This window comes from Diceros bicornis, chromosome 24 (genome assembly GCF_020826845.1).
Source record: "Diceros bicornis minor isolate mBicDic1 chromosome 24, mDicBic1.mat.cur, whole genome shotgun sequence".
Lineage (NCBI taxonomy): Eukaryota > Metazoa > Chordata > Mammalia > Perissodactyla > Rhinocerotidae > Diceros > Diceros bicornis.
Window position 1 is genome coordinate 48,370,028 of NC_080763.1, and position 23,393 is coordinate 48,393,420.

Consider the following 23,393-nt stretch of genomic DNA (forward strand, 5'->3'; position numbering starts at 1 on the left):
CTTCGGGATCCCAAGAAAAGCCAGACGTGCTGACGGCCCGGTACCTCCCTCCTCCCACACAGGTGTCTGTGACTGCAGCCTCCCCAGCGCCACCACAGACCTACAAGGGCTTGCTGCCACCTCCGCACTGGGAGCTGGGGCCTGGAGGGGGTGCCTGTTTTTGTTCATCACTTCATCCCCAGGGTCTAACGTAGGGCTGGGCCCACAGGTTCCCAAGTTATGTGTAGAACGGCTGACCTGTGACTGTTTAGCCCTTGGAATAGAGATGTTCCAGCTCTTGGAATCTCTGAACCTAGCTAAAGCACTTTAATTAAGACATGATGAGCTTCACTCATCAAATGGCCACTCATCAATGGTCACCACCAGACGGGGATCTGACCCTGGCCTGACCCTGGGACACCCACGGCCCTCACAGCCTCCTTCTGGCCCTGCCTCAAGTCCTGGTGCATCCCAGCAGAAGTACACAGACAGGCACTGCCTGGCCACCCACACCTCCTCTGCCCAGAGGGGCAACATCTGTGCAAAGACAGAGAAAGGCTTTTTGGTTTTTAGCAATCTGGCAGACTTCTTGACAACACGGATTTGCAAACACATTTTTGGGAACGAGCCTAAGTGACAGCATGACCTCCATTCTAATGAAACTTACTGTGCTGCCCCAAGTTGCACTTGGGGCTTCTCCCTGGCCCAGGCAGCACCGTGGTGCACGTCACCACTGCAGTCCAGAAAAAGAACCTGAGGCGCACTCCAAGTCCCCCACGTACCATATAAAAACTGGGAACACTGGATGTAGCCTTCCTCCATCTCTTCACACTTGTCTGCAGCAGTTTCAATATCGCTGATGGTCGAGGCAAAAATGGCGGCGCCGCTCTCTACTAGCTGTTTGCAGAGATGCACGCTGTTGCAAGAGGCGGCGCAGTGCAGCGGCGTCCTGGAAGGGACAAGAGGTGAAGGTGCTGTATGGCACTGCCCGAGACTGGCCAGGACCCGGGGGCTGGCCACTTCCTGCGATGCAGCCTTCTAGAGACCTCTCAGGGCTGTGCCACACCGCAGTGCCCTGCAAGTTTCTGTGAGTTGTCTTTCTAATGGCGTGATTTCTACTAACAAACTGTTTAGGACCACATATAAATTTTTGAAATGAGGGGGCAGGGCATGGACCAAGCAACAGCCTATAGAATACATGATCGTTGTACAACACCACGAACATACTTCACACTGCTGATATGTCCCTTAAAATGGCTATGATGGTAAATGTAATGTATATTTTACCACAATTTAAAAAAACAGATGTTCAAACTCAGCAGGACAGTGGCCTGAAGTTCACAATAACACCTACCAGAGGCCCAGGGGGCCTGCACAGCAGCAGCAGGCCCTGAAGGCAAATGCAAACCTCGCAAACAACCTCACCGTCCACCAAGTCCACCCAGTCCACCCAAAGTGGGGCTGGGAGGCTGCTTTTCATACCGCTGATCTAGCTACTTAAAACAGACGAAGAGGGAGTAATAATCAGCAGAATGCTTAGCCTACAATGTTAATCAGCAGAATGCTTAGCCTACAATGTTAATGACCAGGTACCTTTAACAGAATACTCAAGAGAACCAAGGCTGGGAGGACCCACAAGGACGCTGTGGGGTGCGAGGCTCGGCGGACTTCCCCACACTCTAGACTACGGCGTTCCCCTTTTGGGCTGTTCGGAGGGGATCTCTTGACCCCTGCCCAGGGCCCTCACCAGCCATCGCTGTCAGCAGCGTTCACGTTGACCCCGAAGTCCAGCAAGAACTTCACGATGTGGTGGTGGCCGGCGCAGACCGCATTGTGCAGTGGGGTGATTCCTTCGTCGTTGGGCTTGCTGGGGTCTTCCACCTAGGACATGGGGCGCATGTGAGCCACCAGCCCCGCAGCACACGGGGCAGCGCAGGCTGCTCAGCTCACCTCGTAGATGATCCTTTGCACCAAGTCAAACTCTCCTTCCAGAGAAGCATCTAGGAGCAGCGCCAGGGGGTTGAACCGGACTCTCAGGCCGTGCCCCGTCCGCTCGGAATTAGGCTTCTTCAGGTTGGTCCGTTTACTCTATTGGGAAGGAAGCATGCTTTGAATGAAAGGTGACCTACCAAGGAACCAAGCCTGCTGGGAAGGAGGGGTAGGACTGGAGCCCTAGGCAGTGCTCACCCAGCAGCCCGAGCAGCCCCCTGCCAGGCCCTCTGCTTGCAGAAAGCATGCTCTGAGGGAGCACTGCCTCAAGAGCTGGGCCCTGGCTCTTTGGGTCGCCCGTGGTGGGGAATCAGGTGGGGACAGCCAACCTTCTTAACTGCTTCCACTCCCAGGAGCGAGTGAGCAGCTCATTCCTACCAACTGCAATGGACCCCCACCTCCTTCTCTGCTCTATCAACACTGACCTCCTACCAGAGGGCTCTGTCTGGAAGGTTCTTCTCCCCCTTAGTGCCTTCCCTTCAGATTGCAGTTGCAGCTCCCCTTGCTCAGGGAAATCTTCTCTGGCCTCCCTGACTGGGTCCTCCACTAAGAGCTCTGCAGCTTCGTGCACTTCTCCTTCAGGGCCCGGTCCCTGTGCTGACATGACTGTCCTCTGCCTGGGCCTGACTCAGTGAGGGCAGGGACAGGATCTGGTGAGCACCCCCCGAGCCAGGACCCCCTTTCCTGCCAGCCCCACGGCTAATAAGCACCGGCTGCACGACTAGGAAGCCGTGGCCCTGGTATAGGACGACACCCACCGTAGAGGCTGCTGGCGGGAGCACGGCAGGGGGAAGTGGTAGAGGGACTTGCTCTTCCTCTGGAGAGGGGGCCTCGGCCCCAGGGCTGGGGACCTGCTCTGTGGACAGGGCTGTGGCTATGTTGTTGTTGTCGTCCTCGGCAGGCTCAGCTCTTTGGTGGGTGGTTGGGGGACAGATGAGCCCCTCTGGGTGAGGAGAAGGGAGCTCGTTGTCGTTGGCGTCTGAGGATGGGGCAGGCTCGGTGGGGAGCGGGGCTGTGGGCTGGGCGGGGCTGGTCTCTCCCAGGTTCCCATTGGTGTTGGTATTTCCATTGTCCACATCGGCTAGGGTGCCCATGAAGTCCTGTGAGGGGCTGGGCTGATAGAAAGGGGTGCCCTCCATGCCCCCGGCCAGAGTGTTGAAGCGCTGGTACAGCAGCTTCTGGATGTTGGGTCCGCCAGGGCCCTCGGGCTCCGTGATGGAGCTGCGCTTCTTCAGGGGCCGGGGCGCGTTGGCCAGCTTCCTGCGCAGGGCCTCCAGATCGGCATCGCTCTGGTAGCGCAGTGGCGAGTGCACGATGGGTGTGAGCTTGGTGGGGCTGAGCGGCCGCGGCAGGCTCTCCACAGTGCCCGTGCCATCTCCAGGTGGGGCAGGGCTGTCCTGCTCTGGCTCTTTCTCAGCACTTTCTGAAGGTGGCTGGGGCTGCGACGTGCTTGTGGCCAGCGACCCGTGAAGAAACGGTAATGGGGAGGGGGACGTTGAACCGGATGGTAAAACAGGTTTACCGTACACTAGAGGAGACACAGAGCACAGGGGCAACTTCAGCATCCTGCGGGGCATGGGGTCTAGTCACCAAGCACTTTTGATTACATAAGACATGGGCTCCTACAGAGACTGTGAATCTGCTGTGGTTGTTGGTAAATACTAATTTTAAATCCCCAAGGAACCCTCTATTCAAAGAACCCCATCGACTACTTTGGGAGGTGGAGTGTCTCTCTAATTTATCAGTTTTTACATCTGGGTTTCCAGAAATGGGGCCTTTTCAAATGAAGGAAAAAAAAAAAGGCAGCAGACCTGACTCCCCTGTCCCAAACAAGTCCTCCTTGTTTTCTGGCCAAGGAGAAAGATGTCACTTCTAAACACACATCTGACCCTCAGACTGAGTCGAACAGGATAAAACACAGGCCACCTCAGACAGGAAGGTTTTCCCTGGTGGTCTGGGAGCTCCAGAGAATGCAAGCCTTTCCTAGCAGAGGAAAGGCCAGAGCCCTGCCCACAGGTCAGCACCGGCACCTCCACCTGGAAGGTCCCTGGGCATGGGGTGATCAGGCACTCCCAGGAATCCCTGGACCATGAATCTGGAAGCTTTGGCCCATGCCCAAAAATGTCTGAGGAGGCCCCAGCCCAGATGTGACGCACATATGGCATGGTCAGAATCGCCCTCGGCCTCAGTATGCGTGGAACGAGGCTCTGTTCTCTCACCTACCTTCCTAGAACACTTTGGCCCTCAGGGCTGACTTCCCCTCACCCAAACCAAGGCTCTTCTCCGTGGGATCTGAGGGACGTTCCCAAAGCAGCAGACACCCCCCTCAAGTCGCCCCACCCAGGGGTCTGGCTCATCCACTGCCAGGAAGCCGGGGGTATCAGGTCCATGCAGAACCCCCCGCATGCCAGCTCCCTGAATAGCTCCTGCACAAACTACCATGAAGCAGGAGAAAAAGAGGAAATTCCCAAATCTCACCCTTCCGGGAGGCTGGATTTCCTGAGTAATGCAGGGAGGCGGGTACCCAGACAGGAACTCAGAGAGCTGTGATCCACCTGCAGAACTGCTCTATACATTTCACCTCTTACCCCCACCCTACAGGGACACCTAAGGCCACACTTTATGTAAGAATCAAGTTTAATCCTAAACAGCATGTGGCCCAAACATAAGGCTATGAACTGGCATTTTCTTAAGTATAATTTCCTAGCACCAAGAGAAGAAGAGTACAAACCCGCTGTACCTGCTTTAACCGACTTATTTAAAGTGCTGTGCACCGCTGGCTGGTAATTCTTAGGTGGTGTGGCTTGCTGGAGATACATGGAGTATATGGAACTTGAATTCACTGTCTGGGGTCCTTTCCTGGGGGACTGTGGCCTTGACCCTTTATCAGCCAGAAAGGGCCTAATGGCCACAGTCAGGGGGAGTTCAGGTTTGCCATCCCCAGCTGGAAATGCAGGTGGCCCCACTGATGGGTACGTGGGACTTGGCGGCACAGAAATCCTCTGCTGAATCTGCTGCGAGGAACCTGGCTGGTGGGTGCCGCCTGCAGTGGGCAGCGGTGCAGGTTTCTGCCGACTGGGCAGGCCTGCGCTGGGCCTGGGCAAGCTGCCCTCCTTTCTCCTCTCCAGGGAATTTGTCGACCCTGGGCCCACGGGAGCAGGACTTGGGTACGTCCCATAGCTCGGAGGCGGTGGCTTGCCGACACCAGGGATGGGGGGTGGCACTTTACCAATCTCGATGCCCTAAATTGAGATGTTAAGAAGAAAAACAAAGTCACCCTTTGAGAAGCTGAGCATACTTCCAACCACAGTCACAAGAGAATACAAAGTAGGACTTGTAATCCTTCAAATCGGCTTGTGACCAGGCACAGGGCACACAGCGGGGATCAAACACGGCACTGCTTGTAGCTTGTCTGCCACAGAACAATCCTGACCAAAAGGTGTTTACATTTGCAGACTGCTCAGGTGCTTAGGGTCCATGAACTCCTTCACACTCGGGTATAATTTGGACACTGACATGATTAATTTGCCCCATGACACCTCCTACCTCCTCGATGAAGACGAAGGCTGAACAGTGGTGTAGTTAGGAGCTTGTTTGTGTTTTGTGATAAAAACAAATGGCCTACCAGCTTCTCTGTGGCTCCTAAAGCCGACAAAGGCACAGGCTGGCTTGAGACCGTCCCCTGCTTGAGAGGCCCCTCCACGCTTGAGTCCTTCCAGTCCACACTGGGCATCTGCGCTGGTTTCACTGAAGAGCTAGAATTTTGTTTTAATGTTGGCCAGTTTCCATCGTTGGCTTGAAAAGAACATAGAATTTAAGTAAAATTTTTCTTGAAATTCGTTGAACCAAGATAAGAAAACCCCCCTGCCAGAAAGAAAAATCACCTTCTGAGACATCACATTCTGATGGAGCTCCACTAACCAGGCGGCCGACCCCGACCCTCCCCATACACCGGATCATGCACAACAAGACCCAGGGCGGCCTCTGCTGGCGAGGCACAGCCAGTGCCCACATCGCTTTCCGGGGACAGACTGGATGACCAAGCAGAGGGCTGCTCCAAGCTGGGCGAGGGGCCAGAGGATTGTAGAAACATTCTCAGGCCCCCATTTCAGTACAGGTCAAATCCATTACATCAACACCAGGGAATAAAATCAGCACTGGCACTTACATTTCAAACACTGTTTAGAAATTACATACAGCAATAAAAAAAAGATTTATCTTTTGACTTCATAACAGGTTTGACCTGTACTGCTTCCAGTATTAAAAGGAAACTCGACTTTAATTTGTTAGAAATTTCTATCCTCTAACATAACTCATGATCACAGGAGGCCAGCACAAGCTTCCACTGACTGGAGTCGCAGGCCACCATTCTGCTGCAGTGATTAGAAAGCCAGTCAACCCTGCATTTTCAGAAAAGCCACTGAAAAGATGTATTTTTTACAGAGCATTTTCCAAACTGAAAAAGGGTGCAGAGGCATTCCCTGGTAACACAGGCTCACTCACAGTGACGTAAACATGTTACAGCATCTGTAGGGTCAGATTATAAGCCCTGACTCAGGCTCCTGTCTCTCCCCTTCACAGGCACAGATGCTGGGCTGAACTGTACTGAAGTGGTAAGTACCCCAGCTATCAGCCATATGGGTCGGAAAGAAATCCGGGGGGGACTGTTTTGGGCCCTCCTGACAAGAACAGCACATCCCGGTCCTTCATCCCTGAGAGGTGACAGGGAAGTCACTCTTCCTCACAACAGTGCCTGAGCCCAAACCTGCAACTCATAACACAGGAAGAGGGAACTCTCCAATATGCTCAGAGCACAACCACAGGCAGCGCCATCGTGTGCAGCGAGGATGGGCAGAGCCTCTGCGTGCCCTGGCTGGCCGTGTTGGCAGCAGCTGCACACAGCTCGCTCCTGGCCACATCCATCGCTGCAGCAGCACTATGAGCCCAGCCGCACCCACCGCTACACTGCTGAATTACTACACTGTACAAGTTGCTCCAGGCAGCAGGGCTCCAGGATGGTTCTAGCTAAGCTGCAAGGGCCTGCTGAGGCATCCCAAGCCTCCGGCCCTAACCGCCACCTTGCTCCCGTGGCCTGCCAGCCTCTTCTAGGACAGAAGTACGTGTGCCTTCACGCCTCCTGGGTTATATCTTAGCCTGGGGATGCATGGGCCAGAAACACACAGGTTCACCAAGGATGCACTGAGGTGAAAACTCTGGGCTGATGGGGAAACAGAGCCCACTGCAGACTCAGCGGGGAGGGCACAACTGGCCACAGGAGCCGATTTCCCCGTTTGGGGTCACGAGGAACGTGGCCATTGAGCTGCTTCTGAAATCCTACGGCAACGGGAGGTTTTACAGAATTCAGCCACAAAGGGACTGAGAAGAGACAAGGAATTTTGTTCCTTCAGGATGAGGCAGGAGGTAGACAAGAAAGAGCATTTATTTGGATTATAAAGGGACAATTATCTTCAAATATGATGGGAGATTTCTTATACTGGAGATAAAACTAAAAGCCTCATAACTTTTAGTTTTTGAACTCAGAAAATCATCTTAATTTCTTAAAAACAAAACCAAAAACCCTTGCTGTGCCAGCATCTTTCACACCCTTCCTGAGGATGATCTGGTGTGAGGCCCAGCCCAAACTTCACACCTGTCTGTTGAAGAAAGGGACAAATTTTGTTTACGTGGCATCTTTTTCAAGTCTAGATGCAATGAGCAGGCCTTTGTCAGTTTGGAAAAACAAATGATTGTTGATTTAGGAAGATTAGAGAGGATCATCACTTCCCGCTAGGCCTGCCAGCTGACATACGGTTTGCAAACAGGGTTGCAGAGTGCCGTGAGGAGCCACAGTCAGGCCCGACGTCGAGGTCTGACACTGTCCACGAGCTGGTCACTCTGGGTTTACCACGGCCATCTGTGTGACATGGAACCAGAAGGACAGCCGACAGTGCCGGTTAGAGCCCCACCGGGGAGATTTCTCACCCCAGCTCCACATCCAAGCTGAGGTTCTGCCCCCAGTGTGGGGTGACCCAGGTTTCCTGTGTCCAGTCACCTTACACCTCAGTGGGAAGACCAACGCTAGTGCTGAACTTCTGAAGGACACATTCTCTGGGTCCTTTAAGGGTGTCCTTTCCTTGCAACCCCTGTGAGGTGGCCTAGCACACACCACAGAGAAGAGGGAAAATGGGAGATGTTCTTGGCTTAGCAAGTGTTTAAAATGAAGTCAGCAGAGAAGTAGCTGGCTGTGCTAATTATCCACCATTGGAAACAGACGAATATCTACTCCTACCACAGGAGTGGTTCAAACTATAAATAACAGCTTATCAAAGAAAGCTGCAATTAGAGGTTATGCCGACCACACACTCCGTGTGGCTGCTGAGACATGGTCGTGAAGAGATCTGAGCTGGGGGGTGTGGCCCACAAGGGCTGGTGATGGCTTCTCCAGGCTGGGTCAGAACAAGCCCTGAGCCCTGCAGCAGGAGTAGCAGAGGTGTCGCTCCTCAGACTAGGTGCCAGGCAAGAGAACATGAAGCAAACAAACAAAAGACCACACAAATCTACCACCAATCCTGACGAAAGTCCTCAGAACACAGGCCTGACACAGGATGGTCAGCAGTACTGTGGTCCTAAATGAAGGGATGCTGCACTGTTAGTCCCTCAACTCCACGATCCTGTGTATTACAGGGAAATGTTTTAATCCCAGTCATAAAGAGAGTCTTACTGCACAGAAGCCCTTGTTTTGTTTTGTTTTTCGTTTTTGCTGAGGAAGATTGTCCCTGAGCTAACATCTGTGCCAATCTTCCTTTATTTCGTATGTGGGACGCCACCACAGCACGGCTGACAAGTGGTGTAGCTCCACTCCCAGGATCCAAACCCGTGAACGCTGGGTCCCGAAGTGGAGCACACTGAACTGAACCACCACGCCACCAGGCTGACCCCAAGAAGCCTTGGCTTTTAATGCATCAGTTTAAAAACTAGCCGTCATCCTCTGAGGAAGGAGAGTGGACTCCCCATGGAGAACCCGGCTGTACTTGGCTGGGAAGCCAGGGACTCCACAGGACACCTCATCTTCCTCAGGTCAGCTGCTCGCCAGCACGGTGCCAGGAGACCTGAGTTTGGTCATACCACACGATTCAATGCGGCCAAGGCCAAAGTGATGGTTTGTGGACTTTTTGATGAAGACCATGCTGACACGGACAGGAAAGACCAGCCCCAGTGCTCTGTTTATGGGGAGGCAGCCCCTGCGCCACAGGGAGGTGTCCACAGGTAAACAACTTGTGGCACGAGAGGATGAGGCCTTAACTAATTTGTGTTTCAAAAAGCCGCATAGTGAAGTCATTCGGTTCAATACAGAGAATCCGTGCTCGTTGTAGGACTGTCATTACTGTGGTGGCACACAACGTCCAAACGCTGCCCTAGAAAACAAAACACCTCCCGGGACACTGAGGGTGGGCGGAGCCTGGGGAGTAACATGGGGCCTCCTCTGAGGTCGCAGTCCCCACGGCCCCTCCCTGCTCACTCACTCCCCCAAGAAGAGGGCCGGGGCCACTCACCGGATTTGGATCTTCCATGGGCAGCACTTGGGGCAACAGTGAGAGACTGGGGCTTCACAGGGTCCCCCGGAACAGAATAGCTGCTGGCGCTGGGAACCTGGATGTACGGCCCCACTGCAGCAACCCTGCTAGGTGTGCTCAGAGGTGACTGCGGCGATGACGTGCCATTCACACGGCTCAGCTACAAAATGGGGAGAAATGACAGTTAAAGCTTCTCCTAAATTATAAAAGAAAATTGTAAGTGTAGTGTGACAGACTGCCCAGAGTTGAACCACTCACTCAATAATTTGTACTTAGGAAGTTCCATCACCCTGAAAGATCAGTATCTAGAAAGGGTGAGACTTCAAAGAAGGGCCTCAACCCACAGTTCCATGTGAGATTCACTCTGATAACACCCACCTCTTCGTGAGCTATGAAAACCAGGAGCTGATGATATGACAGAACAGCTTCCCAAGACACCTCCACAAAACCTTCTTGCCTGAGGGATGCTCTCCCTCCCCTGGGCGGGCAGAGGCATCAGTCAAAGCCTGGGCTCCGAGCCTGGCTTCAAATCCTACTCTGTGCTGCCTGGGCAAGTGATTTGACCTCTCTGAACTCTATGATCATGTCTGTAAAGTCAGGATAAGTGTTGTTGTAAGCACTGAACAAGTCACGCAGGGCACAGTGACAGGGCCTGGAACCAGGCAAGGCTCTGACCAGTTCCTTGAAGGCAGCTCTGCCATTCTTAGCAAGGACACCACGCCACTGCCAATGACACTAGTCATGTGATGCTGTCCAACAAGAAAATGGTCCATAACAGAGATCTAACTAGAGAAGATCTAACTAACTCTCCTTAGGGGTCCCCACATAGGCTGTAACTGCGAGATCCATAACTCCCTAGAATTGTTTGCCAAATTTTGCATGTATGAGCATGTGTCATTTTGTGGACAGGGTCTATGTCTTTGATAATTGCTCAAAGGTGCCTACGACCTTTAGGTGGAGACACATCTTTGCAGAAACGCCAACTGCTTCAAGGCGATCCCTTGAAGTATCAGGTGGAATGTAAGAAGTAACATTTATCTAGCCATTTGTGATGGTTAATTTTATGTGTCAACTTGGCTAGGCTGTGGTACCCAGATATTGGTCAAACACGTCTAGATGTTGCTGTGAAGGTATCTTTTAGATGACATTAACATTTATAATTTTTTTCCCCCCAAAGCCCCAGTAGATAGTTGTACGACATAGCTGCACATGCTTCTAGTTGCTGTATGTGGGACCCGGCCCCAGCATGGCCGGAGAAGCGGTGCGTCGGTGCGCGCCCGGGATCTGAACCCGGGCCGCCAGCAGCGGAGCACGCGCACTTAACCGCTAAGCCACGGGGCCAGCCCATGACACTAACATTTAAATCAACAGACTTTCCGTAAAGCAGATTGCCCTTCATAATGTGGGTGGGCCGCATATAATCAGTTGTAGGCCTTACAAGAAAAAGACCAAGTTCCTCCGAGGAACTGGGAATTCTGCCTGCAGACTGCATTCAAACTCAAGCTGCAACATCAATAATTCCCTGGGTCTTCAGGCTGCAGGCTTGCTCTGCAGATATTGGATGTGCCAACCTCCACAACTGTGTGAACCAACTCCTTAATATCAACCAATCAATCTCTCTACACACAGCCTATTGGTTCTGTTTCTCTGGAGAACCCTGACTAATACACCATTACTAAAGAATGTAATGTAAGTAAGCATGGAGAATGTGTATGCTTCCTCCCCCACGGTGTCTGTGTTGTTAACTGAGAGAAAAAGAAAACCATTATCTGAAATCACAGAGTTATACAGATTAATGACCTTTAAGTTCTCTGGTTAAAAAAAAAATGTAGATTTGTTAATAAGAGACTTATAACCTGAGACCACTGATTATGACACCCAAAGAAGTGGCAGTTCCCTTCTTCCTCTAGCATCCTAACCCATCCCAAACAGGCAAAGCCCCCAAAGCCCACAGCACCACCTGAGAGCTACCTTCAGAGCAGCAGGAACTGACAAGAGAGCACTTATCAAGCCGTGAAAGCACCAATTACTGAGTGCAGATAAGGGGACTCGGGAAGCACGAGCCCAGTTAGCGGGCTGCCTGCTCCATTCTCTACTCCCGAGGGCAGAGTGCCCATCAGCTCTTCACTCAGGCTCTGCTTCCCTCGAACCCTGAGCACCACAAGTTGAAGAAAGGTCAAGTGCCACATACAGCCAAAGACAAAGCGTACAGAAGCTGCATGTCCCCCCACAAGCTCTCGGTGATGCATGCGCTCACCGAAGCTCCAGGACTGATAGCAAGACTCGGGAACACCCTGCCTGACAACAGGGCTGGGTCAAGTGACCACAGCCCCTGGGACATGAGTATTATACACAAGTTACAAAAGGAATGAGGTAATCATCTAGAAAGATACCCACATTGCAGTTTAAAAAAAAAAAGACTAGGTGCAGAACAGTGTGAATGATATAATTCCTACAATTCCACTTTCAATTACAAATTAAATACCTGTCTAGCTGTATTAAGCAAAAGACTGGAACCATTAACAACTATTACCCCTGGAGAATGAGAACAGGGGGAAAGGACTGTCATGTTTTCCTTTAAATATTTCTGTACTGTTTTTTTCTTTTTTTTTCTTAAAGATTTTATTTATTTTTTCCCCCCAAAGCCCCAGTAGATAGTTGTATGTCATAGTTGCACATCCTTCTCGTTGCTGTATGTGGGATGCGGCATCAGCATGGCTGGAGAAGCGGTGCGTCGGTGCGCACCCGGGATCCGAACCCGGGCCGCCAGCAGCGGAGCGCACGCACTTAACCGCTAAGCCACAGGGCCGGCCCCTGTACTGTTTTTTTCAATGGGTGTTTATTACCTTTGGAATTCAAATGCCAAATAAAGATTTTTTAAAAGCACTAACCCCTTATAGAGCACTTTGCTCAAGAGTTTACAAGGCCCTTCCTCATGGGTTATTTCTAAGAATCCTCATAATGATTCCCAGGGCAGGTAGGACCAATCAGTCTACAGCAAAGACAGGAGGATTTGCCCACATGGCACAGCTTAAAATGCAGAGTGGGAGCAAGCCCAGGCGCTGCAGCTCCAGAGCCACAGCACCCTCAGTGCAGGGGAGACAGCCGGACAGGAGAGCGGAGGAGGGGGACACGGCAGCCATGGCTGCAGACAGGGATGCTCCTGATGCCACACACCAGGAAACAAACGCATCTTTGGGAAAGAGAACTTTCTTCTACTGTTGTTTTTTATGGTTTATGGCCAATTTATGTTTTAACAGCTGTGGTGGAGGAGGGGAGCAAAATGCCATTATAGTGAAGATGTGCGATTGTGGGTTGAGCCATTTTTAGTAGTTTATCTCACAGAAATATTTTCTTTTTCACATGCCTGAATTTTTTTCCCATAAAGACGTTCACGTAGTTCATTGATTCGCTTGTCCATCATAGCCACCTCCATGTTACGCTTATTTAAGAGTTCCTTCTGCTGCTGGAGTTTTGAATTCTGTTCCTGGTTAAGCTGGTTACGAATCTGCAAAACAGAAAATACAACTTTTATGATTTGCGTTCTCATTGCCAAGGAGATTAAAAAAAAGAAGCAACATTAAGTTTTTACGTGTATTTACATATATGCATTGTCACCTGTATGCTAAATGTTGTACAGGCACAGCACAGATGAAGCCAGAATAGATTCCTCTCTTTTTTTAATGTTTCTTTTTGCAGGGGAAGATTCGCCCTAAGCTAGCATCTGTTGCCAACTTCCTCCCTTTTTCTTCCTTCCCCGCCACAGCACATAGTTGTGTACAGCTCTAAGCTCTTCCAGTGAGCCCCCGCCACAGTACGGCTGCTGACAGATGAGCGGTGTGGTTCCGCACCTGGAAACCAAATCTGGGCTGCCGAAGCGGAGCATGTCGAACTTTAACCACTAGGCCATCAGGGCTGCCTCAAGCCAGAACAGATTTCTTATGGAACAAAAAAAGAGCAAATATCTGCAAAAATGTGTCTTCCTCAAAGTGTACAGAACGAATGGTACCAATAACGACCATAGTCCTCGGGAATGGCATTTAGTTAGGCCCTGAACATGTCCTCCAGGGACCTAAGGAGAGGCGTCTGCTCTGCCCCACAGTCCACTGAATGAGGAACCTTACTGTGGAGGTAGCAGGAAATTCACAAAAGATGGCCTAAATCGCCAAATAGAACATTTGTATATCATTTTAGTGACTCACAACCAGCACGTTAAAAAAAAATGAAATAGAGAACAGAAAACATCCAGAGTGTACTGCATACAGAAGGTTCAATCAATCTTATCTTGTTAAACTCTTTCAGATGCATACATGTGCTAGTACATATACACTCGCATGTGTGTACTCGACAGGAGGTAACATGTACTTTTTAACCTGGATTGCACTCAAAAAAGTTGGAAATAAATACAAATAAATATACTATATTTATCACACCTCACCAAAAAAATCCTTAAAAACCCTGCACTTTTAACAATTGCTCAAAATGTAAAGAAGTCATAAATTCTTATATTTTAATTTTATGCATTTATGTTAGAGAACTTAACAGCAACAAAAATGATTTTACTCTCTGTAATTAAATGTTCTCATTTCAAAAAATGATGTAATATACAACTGGAATCTCACAATGTTATAAAATATTATGACATCAATAAAAAAAGTGATTTTCTATTGTAAAAAGAAAAAAATGATGTAATACTTTTTCTAGCAAGTGCCAAGAGAATTGCAAAACTTGTTTCTGGCTTGAAAAATCATCTGCTGAATGACAACTTCTGAGAAATGGAAATCTTGAGGATTGTTATGGACTGAATGTTTGTGTCCTCCCAAAATTCATATGTGGAAGCCCCGACCCTCAATGTGATGGTATTTGGAGACGACGCCTTTGGGAGGTCAAGAAGCCAGGGCTCGCATGATGGGGTTAGTGCCCTATAAGAGGAGGAAGAGAGACCTGAGCTGTGAGGACACAGCAAGAAGGCAGTCATCTACCAGCCAGGAAGCAGACCCTTACCATGAAACAAACCTGCCAGCACCTAGATCTTGGGCTTCCAGCTTCCAGAACTGTGAGACATAAATGTCTGTTGTTTAAGGCTCCCAGTCTCTGGTACTGTTATAGCAGCTCAAGCTGACTCAGACAAGTATTAACCATAGGGCTCTATCTTGTCAAAACTGTTTCCACAAAAGACCTTAAATATCATCTAAAGCTTAATTCTTTACTAGTTCACTACAGTGTCAATTAAATTCTGTACCGAAAACAGGCTAAGTGAAAGAAGCCAGTGACAAAGAACCACATATTGCATGATTCCGTTCATATGAAATTTCCACAACGGGCAGGTTCATAGAGACAAAGTAGATGCGTGGTTGCTTAGGGCTGGGAGCATAACGGGTCGTGGAGTGACGGCTAAGGGGTACAGGGTTTCTTTTGGGGGTGATGAAGATGTTCTAAAACTGATTGTGGTAATGGATGCAGAACTCTGTGAAGATACTAAAAACCACTTAATTGTACAGTTTAAATGGGTGAATTGTATGCTATGTGAATTATATCTCAAAGCTGTTTTAAAAATTCTTTTGTACTGAATACATTTTGTGCCTACTATTAAATCAGAATCCATTAATTTGTTTCCAGTTCCTGAGGTTTCCAGCCCCCAGGTTCCCAGTTCCTGAGGTTTCCAGGTTTTCCAGGTTTCTACGCTGGAAAAAAGCCTGAGAGATGAGCATGGCTTAATATAACCATTCCCGAGACCCGGGGAGTTACCTGTAGCTCTTGGTATAGTCTTTTTAACTCCACTGCTGCTGGTCCTGTCAGCTTGCCATTGTAAGACTGGAACCCATTCAGTTTTCCTTTCTTTAAATCTTCCAATTGCTGACTGAGCTGATCAACTCTTAAAATTGCAGTCTGTACTTCCTGCTTCTTTTCCTGGAACATGGCACTGAACCTTTCTATTTCAGCAGCTATAATTTCCCACCAAAAGAAAAAATATCACTTAGTTGATATTCTTTTTTCATGGTATTTTGTTATTTTTGTTTTGTGATTTCTTCTTCATTTCTATACATTTAACTATAGCATCATCTACTGCCAGACCTTGGAGAGAACAGTGTGATGTGTATCATCCAACACACACTTTAACAAGCCTTTGCAACATATGATGTGACTGTTCACATGACAAACAACAATAATTAGTGCAAATATTGCACTAATTATTGAATATTCTTTTTTTTTAATAATTTTATTTATTTATTTTTTTCCCCCAAAGCCCCAGTAGATAGTTGTATGTCATAGTTGCACGTCCTTCTAGTTGCTGTATGTGGGACGTGGCCTCAGCATGGCCGGAGAAGCAGTGCGTCGGTGTGCGCCCGGGATCCGAACCCGGGTCGCCAGCAGCGGAGCGCGCTCACCTAACCGCTAAGCCATGGGGCCGGCCCTGAATATTCTTTAATTAGGGTAATGAGTCCAAAAGCTAGCTTGGTCAAGCCACTGAGGAATCTCAGTGCACCGACAGACCAAAGGCTTTGTAAGGGCAGGACCATCCAAGTCTGTCTTGCTTATCACTGTAACATAAAGTAGGCATTAACTGAAGTGAGTAATAAAACAACAAAGAATCTACACACAGAGAAACAAAAAGTGAGCATCTGTGTGGTTTATCTTAATACACATATAAATTTAAGCTGTTCAATTAAAAGAGACCCTCCATAATGAGCTGAGTCTTGGAGCATCCCAGCCCCAATTCAATGAGCTGCTGTGCATTGCGAGGCTGCAAGAGATCTTCCAAGATCACTTAACCTAACCTGCCCCATCCTTTTTTTTTTTTATAATTTTATTTATTAATTTTTTTTCCCCCAAAGCCCCAGTAGATAGTTGTATGTCATAGTTGCACATCCTTCTAGTTGCTGTATGCGGGACACGGCCTCAGCATGGCCGGAGAAGCGGTGCGTCGGTGCACACCCGGGATCCAAACCTGGGCCGCCAGCAGCGGAGCGCGCGCACTTAACCGCTAAGCCACGGGGCCGGCCCTGCCCCATCCTTTTAGATGGAGATAAAAGAGCAAAGCTTCAGTGCACTTTCGTTTGTGACTAAAAGTGTCCAGAAGCTGGGCTCTGTTTCACTGTATCTACAACTGCTGTGTGTGGATGCCGAGCGGGACTGCGGGCACATACACAGATTGCCGTTCATAATTTTGCTGTAGTCTACTTGTCCTCTCATGGCACGGATTTTCTTCAGCTTATTTTCCTGGGCTTCAACTCGTTCTTTCAACTTCTGAAGCTTTTCATTTTCAGAAATAGACTGCTGCTGGCGGCGCTCCTGTTGCTTTAGAAAATGTAATCGCTGTTCCTAACAAAAGAAGGAAATATCTAACTTTGAAAATTGAAATGTATGGTTACTTTTTTTTTTTAAAACACTTGTTTTTGTTTTCTTTTTTTTTTTTAAAGATTTTGTTTATTTATTTATTTTCCCCCCAAAGCCCCAGTAGATACTTGTATGTCATAGCTGCACATCCTTCTAGTTGCTGTATGTGGGACGCGGCCTCAGCATGGCCAGAGAAGTGGTGCGTCGGTGCTCGCCCGGGGTTCTGAACCCGGGCTGCCAGCAGCGGAGCATGCGCATTTAACCGCTAAGCCACGGGGCCGGCCCATGATTACTTTTTATACACTAAAAAAAATTTGAGAGGATTCCACATTATCACCTATTTTAATGAATATTAAAGAAATGCTAGAGGAATCTTGCACACATCAGACCATACAAAACTGAAATTATTGGGCATACAAAGGTGTGAGATGATAAGAGTGGGGATTTTATTTTTTATTTTTTTTGTGAGGAAGATTAGCCCTGTGCTAATGTCTGTTGCCAATCCTCCTCTTTTTGCGGAAGAAGATTGGCCCTGGGCTAACATCCGTGCCCATCTTTCCTTTACTTTATATGTGGGACACCTGCCACAGCATGGCTTGATAAGCAGTGCATAGGTCCGTGCCTGGGATCCAAACCCGCAAACCCCAGGCCGCCAGAGTGGAGTGCATGAACTTAACCACTACGCCACCGGGCCGGCACAAGAGTGGGGATTTTAAAATGTGGGTTTTACTATGTACACTGATCTACACCATTCAGTTAATATAAATGCTCCCTCAGGAAACCTTCCAGCAGGAGAACATCAAGCCTGCACTTCACATGCATTAACACACAATCTCATCTTCATCCTGTCTGTGAAGCCCCGGCCAGCCTTGTTTCCTGCTGTTAGTACCAGGTTTCCTGCTGCTACAAAGCAGCTTCCAAAGATCCCTTATTTAACTTCCTAAAGGAAATGAGCACTGACCAGCAAAGGATTTTATATTGAAAAGAAATAAGGTAATCAGTAAGGAGATGAACCTCTAATTTGCCAAGTGACACTGAACAGTCAAGGAAGTGTTTGTTTTCTTCAGGATTAGTTTCAAACTAATGAAACATTTTATAGTCAAACAAGAACGGGACAATCCTAAAGTAAAAATACATGCAATACTCTTCGATAGTTTTTTCCCCTATTAATGCGAAAATATACCTTAAGGATAACAGTCAATATTAAATATTCATGGTCCTATATATATGCATAAATAAACCTAAATAAGGAGAGGTTTCAGTGTGATTATGCAGGCATTACACACTACAATCTACAGTAAGGAAATATGTGCTTAAAAACATAAAAATTAGCATTAACTTGTGATTTACACCGCTGAAAATATCTAAGAATTTTTTTAATAGCAATATTCTTGGATCAATATTTGGAAAAGAAATAAAAAGAATTAGAAAATTTTATAATTACACAATACTTCATACATTTCATCTTAGAAATCTTATTAATGGGATGAAATACTTTCCAAATAACTTGTTTTTTTTTTTTTTTTTTTTTTTTTTTTTTTTTTTTTTTTTTTTTTTTTTTGTGAGGAGATCAGCCCTGAGCTAACATCCGCCAATCCTCCTCTTTTTTTGCTGAGGAAGACGGCCCTGGGCTAACATCTGTGCCCATCTTCCTCCACTTTATATGGGACGCCGCCACAGCATGGCTTACCAAGCAGTGCGTCGGTGCGCGCCCGGGATCCGAACCAGCGAACCCCGGGCCGCCGCAGCGGAGCGCGCGCACTTAACCGCTTGCGCCACCGGGCCGGCCCCCAAATAACTTGTTTTTTATTCTTGTAAATCCAATAAACTTTGTAAGACAACTTTTAAAAACAAGTCCAACTTAAACTATTATTTACATAAAAGTGGACAGTACCAGGAATTACATGGTCATTTAACAAATGAAAAAAGCTGGATTGGACATTTGGTTATTAAGAAAATCTCGGGGCCGGCCTGGTGGTGCAAGTGGTTAAGTGTGCGTGCTGCGCTGTGGCAGCCCGGGGTTCGCCAGTTCGGATCCCGGGCACGCACCAACACACCACTTGGCAAGCCATGCTGTGTCAGCGTCCCATATAAAGTGGAGGAAGATGGGCATGGATGTTAGCCCAGGGCTGGGCTTCCTCAGCAAAAAAAGAGGAGGATTGGCAGATGTTAGCACAGGGCTGATCTTCCTCACAAAAAAAACGAAAAAAGAAAATCTCTCTACAGTGAAAGCAGTAAGCACCGAGGCAGTCATGTTGACATGTTCTTTTAAAGCAGTTTCAGAACATTTAAGATCATTACAACATGAATCATTTCCAGCAGGCCCAGGTAATAGGTCTGATCTTTTAGTCCATGATTAAGCCATTATTTAGAAAAATTTCAAATCCTACTGTTATAGAGTTTCAAAAACAAATGTAGAACTCAGTGTATATAATGAGCATTAACTATGGTCCATGCTGTAATAAACAAAACAAGCTCCTTGTAGAGTGGCATAAAGGGAAGCCCCAATATCCAACTGTCATTGTCTTCAGGGCCCATGACAGAGTCTTCATCATGGATTGCTGGCTTCTTCCAGAACACTAACTGCCAACTACACCAGCTGAGAACACACCCAGAGGCAAAAGGAGACAACAATGGAAAGCAACCTTTCTTTCCAAATTTTATCTACAATTGTGTAAGGTCAACCATTTCCTGTTCTGGAGTGTCTGTGAATGCATGTCAAAGGTCAGATGCTCTTGCTTTAATACCTTCCAAACTTCAAGAAGCTACAGTCTGCACTTATGATTATAGGAGAGATAATAGAGAAAGACACTGTGTTTCACACTTTAATGCACAGTCTTACTCATAAGTGTTAACCATGAACGTATTAACCCCAATCTAAAATACTGGTTGAAGAACATACTTTTTTTTTTTTTTTTGTGAGGAAGATTAGCCCTGAGCTAACGTCTGTTGCCAATCCTCCTCTTTTTGCTGAGGAAGATCAGTCCTGGACTAACATCTGCGCCCATCTTCCTCTACTTTATATGTGGGATGCCTGACACAGCATGGCTTGATAAGCAGTGTATAGGTCTGCACCGGGATCTGAACCTGCAAACCCCGGGCCGCCAAAGCAGACCCTGTGAACTTAACCACTACGCCATAGGGCTGGCCCCTTGAAGAATACACTTGTTGAACGTTTCCCCACCTCTGCTTTTATAACTTACCTTAGCAACCAACATTTGCTGCTGATTTTCAATTTGCTGTTGTTGCCTAGCTGCCATATCTTGGAGCTCTGAGAGGGTAAGTTCAACACGTGGATTCCCAACCTACAGAGAACAAAACACACTCAAGCTGGAATGTATGTTTATCTACATAATTATTTTTCTCTAGTGTCAGAACACACAAGATCTTAAATAGGTTTCCTAGAAGTTAGGAGAATACAAATTAGTTTATTTTCTCATAAGAACTTTTCCTAATTGTTAACTGCTTTTATTAAATATAAATAAGTTTTTCTAATATACCAGATACTATATTTAATAAGAGGCCCAATTTTAAGCAAATCTTTGCAAATGTGTATTGAAAGTAACATTCCTCTTTTTCAACTGGCTATTTAATAGGTGTATTTCGGTAAAGGAGGATGTCAAATATTTAAAGATACACAACTTAAAAAATAAATGTGCAGGCGACACCTAAGGACAAATGTCATCTCACTGCCACCTGGTCTCGAGAAGCTGAAATATATAAAAGATTCTAAAATACAAATACATCATTAAAAACACAGTATGTATGGCCTACACCAAGGATTGACCCATTATTGACAAAGAATTATATATGTGAAATAAATACAAAAAGGTAATACCTAGAGGAGTGGCAACTGATGGAATTTAAAAGCATGTCCCCATTCTCTGTTAATGGTGATAAAAAATAACATCAAGCCTTTTTATTGTGCTTATCATGTGCCTTGCACTGAACTAAGTACTTGCCACTGATGAACTCATTTAAGCCTCACAGTGATACTATTAGGTAGGTACTACTATAGCCCCATTCTACAGATGAGAAAACAAGCACAGTTCAGATAATCCACCACAGGTCAGGCAGTTCAAAGGGGCAGAGCAGGATGCAGAGTCCTTGTTCTTGACCATCGTGTATAGCACACTCTTTACTAAGCACACACTACGTGCACGTACTGCTATGCTAGGCGTGTTATATGCACTGTATCACATAACCTTCATAAAAAATCTGTGTGGTGGGTAAATGAGCCCTAAACTGGATGAGGAATCACAGGGGCAAGATGAAGGGACACGCCTAAGGGGACAGAGCTGACAAAAGGAGCAGAGCTGATTCCAGCCAAGTCTGTCTTCCTCCAACCCCTCCTGTGCTAATCACGGAGGCCACAGTCCCTCCTCAGCCCTCCACTCTCTACTTCCAGGTCCATCTGTACTCTCAGAACTCCCTTATGCTCCACCGCCCTGATGCCCTCTTGTAACTCTTAACAGTGGTTCCAACCCCTGCTCCTCCGACTCTAGTCTTCCCCAAATCTTACGGTGGTCGGGCACATTCTTGACTCGAAAAATGGAATCAGGATTTGTTCAACAGTCTTAACTGGAACCCCCATTCCAGGAAGGAAGGAATATAGAGCAAGCCCCTTTTCAAAACTAGATATTATAAATTTCCAAGTTATAGAAACTTCCATTTGAAAAGAAATGTTTATTCTACCAAAAAATACCTGGCAAAACCATCAAAATGCCCTAAATTTCTGCTTTAACACTAATAAAAGGCTTCTAATTTCCAACTACTGAGATTTTTCCAATCACCACAATAAAAGGTATTTTTTGAAACCTGCGGAACTTTTATTTCTTAAACATATTTTGGACTAGAGAAAAACTATGTCCATTCAACAAATCTTTCAATTTATATTAATTTCATGATTTTACAACTTAAAGAAAAAACAAAAAACAATCTCTTTGGTATTCCCTCCCCACCGATGGCTTAGAATAACAATGAAAAGAGGACAGAGCAGAAATTTAACTGTTCAGTATTCTGATATTTATACCTGTGAACAAGATAGAGCTCTTTGTGAGTATTGTGTCATATGGGTATTTCAAGCTACAGAACTAAGATATACTACTATGTTGTCACAAGTCATTCAGGTATTATATTTTATGTATATGCTAATAAATACTGTAATTTAATAAAATTTTATTGAAGTAGATCTTACATACAGAAAACTATAAATTATAGCGTGCAGTTCAATGGATTCTTTCAAAGTGAACACACCTATGTAATTTTTAATTGCATTTTAAATGGGTTATAAAAACACAAGCCACCATAAACTTCTAAATCAACAAATATGCAACATTTTACATTTTCATATACATTCCCTTAATTGTTCAATGTGAAAATTTTGCAAAAAGAAACACCTTTTCAGCGTTTTTTAAGAAAACAAAAACCTTCAATATAAATTTGCTCCTTTTTATGACAGGCCTATCACTATGCAATCTCTCCATGTAAACTAAACCCCACTTACAATTTTAAATTCTCCATATGAACTCAATTTATTCAAACAAACCTATGACCTAATTCTTCACTTATTTCTTTTCACTGCATCTAATAAGAAGAAATCAACCCTGTTCCCTTGGGCATATCGATGTCCCTCATTATGGTAGTGTTATCTGATGAGTTCAACTCCAGGTCAGAGAGGACAAGCCACTTCCACGACTAGTAAAATTAGTGGAAAAAGTTCTCTCAGTAGCCGCCCAGCAGGCTTCTACAAATGTGGGCGCAGAGAAAAGAAAACACCTCACTAGCCTTCCGCCTGCTCCAACGCCCTGCCAGCAGGGACTGCCGCCTGGGGCCCCGGGGCTCAGGGTCCTCTCTCACGCTGATGTTCTACCTGAACTTTGGGTTCCAGGGAAAGTACTTATGTTCCCGATGAACGCAGTTCGCTCTCCAGCCTATTACCGATATCACCCGTTTTTCCACAACAAGCATGGCCCATCCAACTCCAACTCTAACTAACTACCCCCCCAAACCTCTCACAAGAGCAGAAAAAAACAGAGGCCTCTCATCCCCAGCCCTCATGATCACTTATCTGGAGATGATAAATTAAGAGACTTCATTCCTCTAACTTATGACACTTTTATATACAAAATATTTACCTGACAGAAAACCTATACCAGGGAGCCTCTAGCTTATGAGAGAATTCAAGAGACTGGGCCTCAGCAGCCACAGGTCCTACCTCATCTGGCGCCCACAGCACCTGGCCCAGTGCCCTGGCCACAGCCTCCGACCAACCATCAATGATCAACGTTTGTTGAATGGATCTGTAAGTGACTCAATACTTCCTCAGCCTTCCACAATACCCCGATCACACTTCAACGTGGATAGCGTCTTTTCAAAGTCCAGACTTCTTTTCGTCTGTCATTCTATGAAGAGTCTATGTCCTCTTCACCATTTTAACTGCCTCTCCAGATCTTTCCCAACACCTCATTAACCCAAATTTCCTCTGGCCCCTATCACCTCCCTTCTGACCAT

General features: G+C 46.9%; 1 protein-coding gene across 4 annotated transcripts in view; it reads right to left on the reverse strand.

Annotated features, from left to right (window-relative positions):
• The window catches only part of PPP1R13B (protein phosphatase 1 regulatory subunit 13B), an 85,994-nt gene that overhangs the window by 2,658 nt on the left and 59,943 nt on the right, over positions 1–23,393 (reverse strand). For 3 of the 4 annotated variants that reach the window (XM_058567790.1, XM_058567791.1, XM_058567793.1), the window contains exons 5-16: positions 20,084–20,185; positions 16,691–16,865; positions 15,291–15,487; positions 12,910–13,050; positions 9,522–9,702; positions 7,778–7,882; positions 5,594–5,763; positions 4,709–5,210; positions 2,727–3,496; positions 1,930–2,067; positions 1,727–1,860; positions 762–928 (exon numbers count right to left, since the gene is read on the reverse strand). In XM_058567790.1, coding sequence (XP_058423773.1) covers positions 762–928; positions 1,727–1,860; positions 1,930–2,067; positions 2,727–3,496; positions 4,709–5,210; positions 5,594–5,763; positions 7,778–7,882; positions 9,522–9,702; positions 12,910–13,050; positions 15,291–15,487; positions 16,691–16,865; positions 20,084–20,185 — 2,782 coding nt within the window. The remainder of the gene's footprint in view (positions 1–761; positions 929–1,726; positions 1,861–1,929; positions 2,068–2,726; positions 3,497–4,708; positions 5,211–5,593; positions 5,764–7,777; positions 7,883–9,521; positions 9,703–12,909; positions 13,051–15,290; positions 15,488–16,690; positions 16,866–20,083; positions 20,186–23,393) is intronic. The other variant, XM_058567792.1, reaches the window with a different exon arrangement.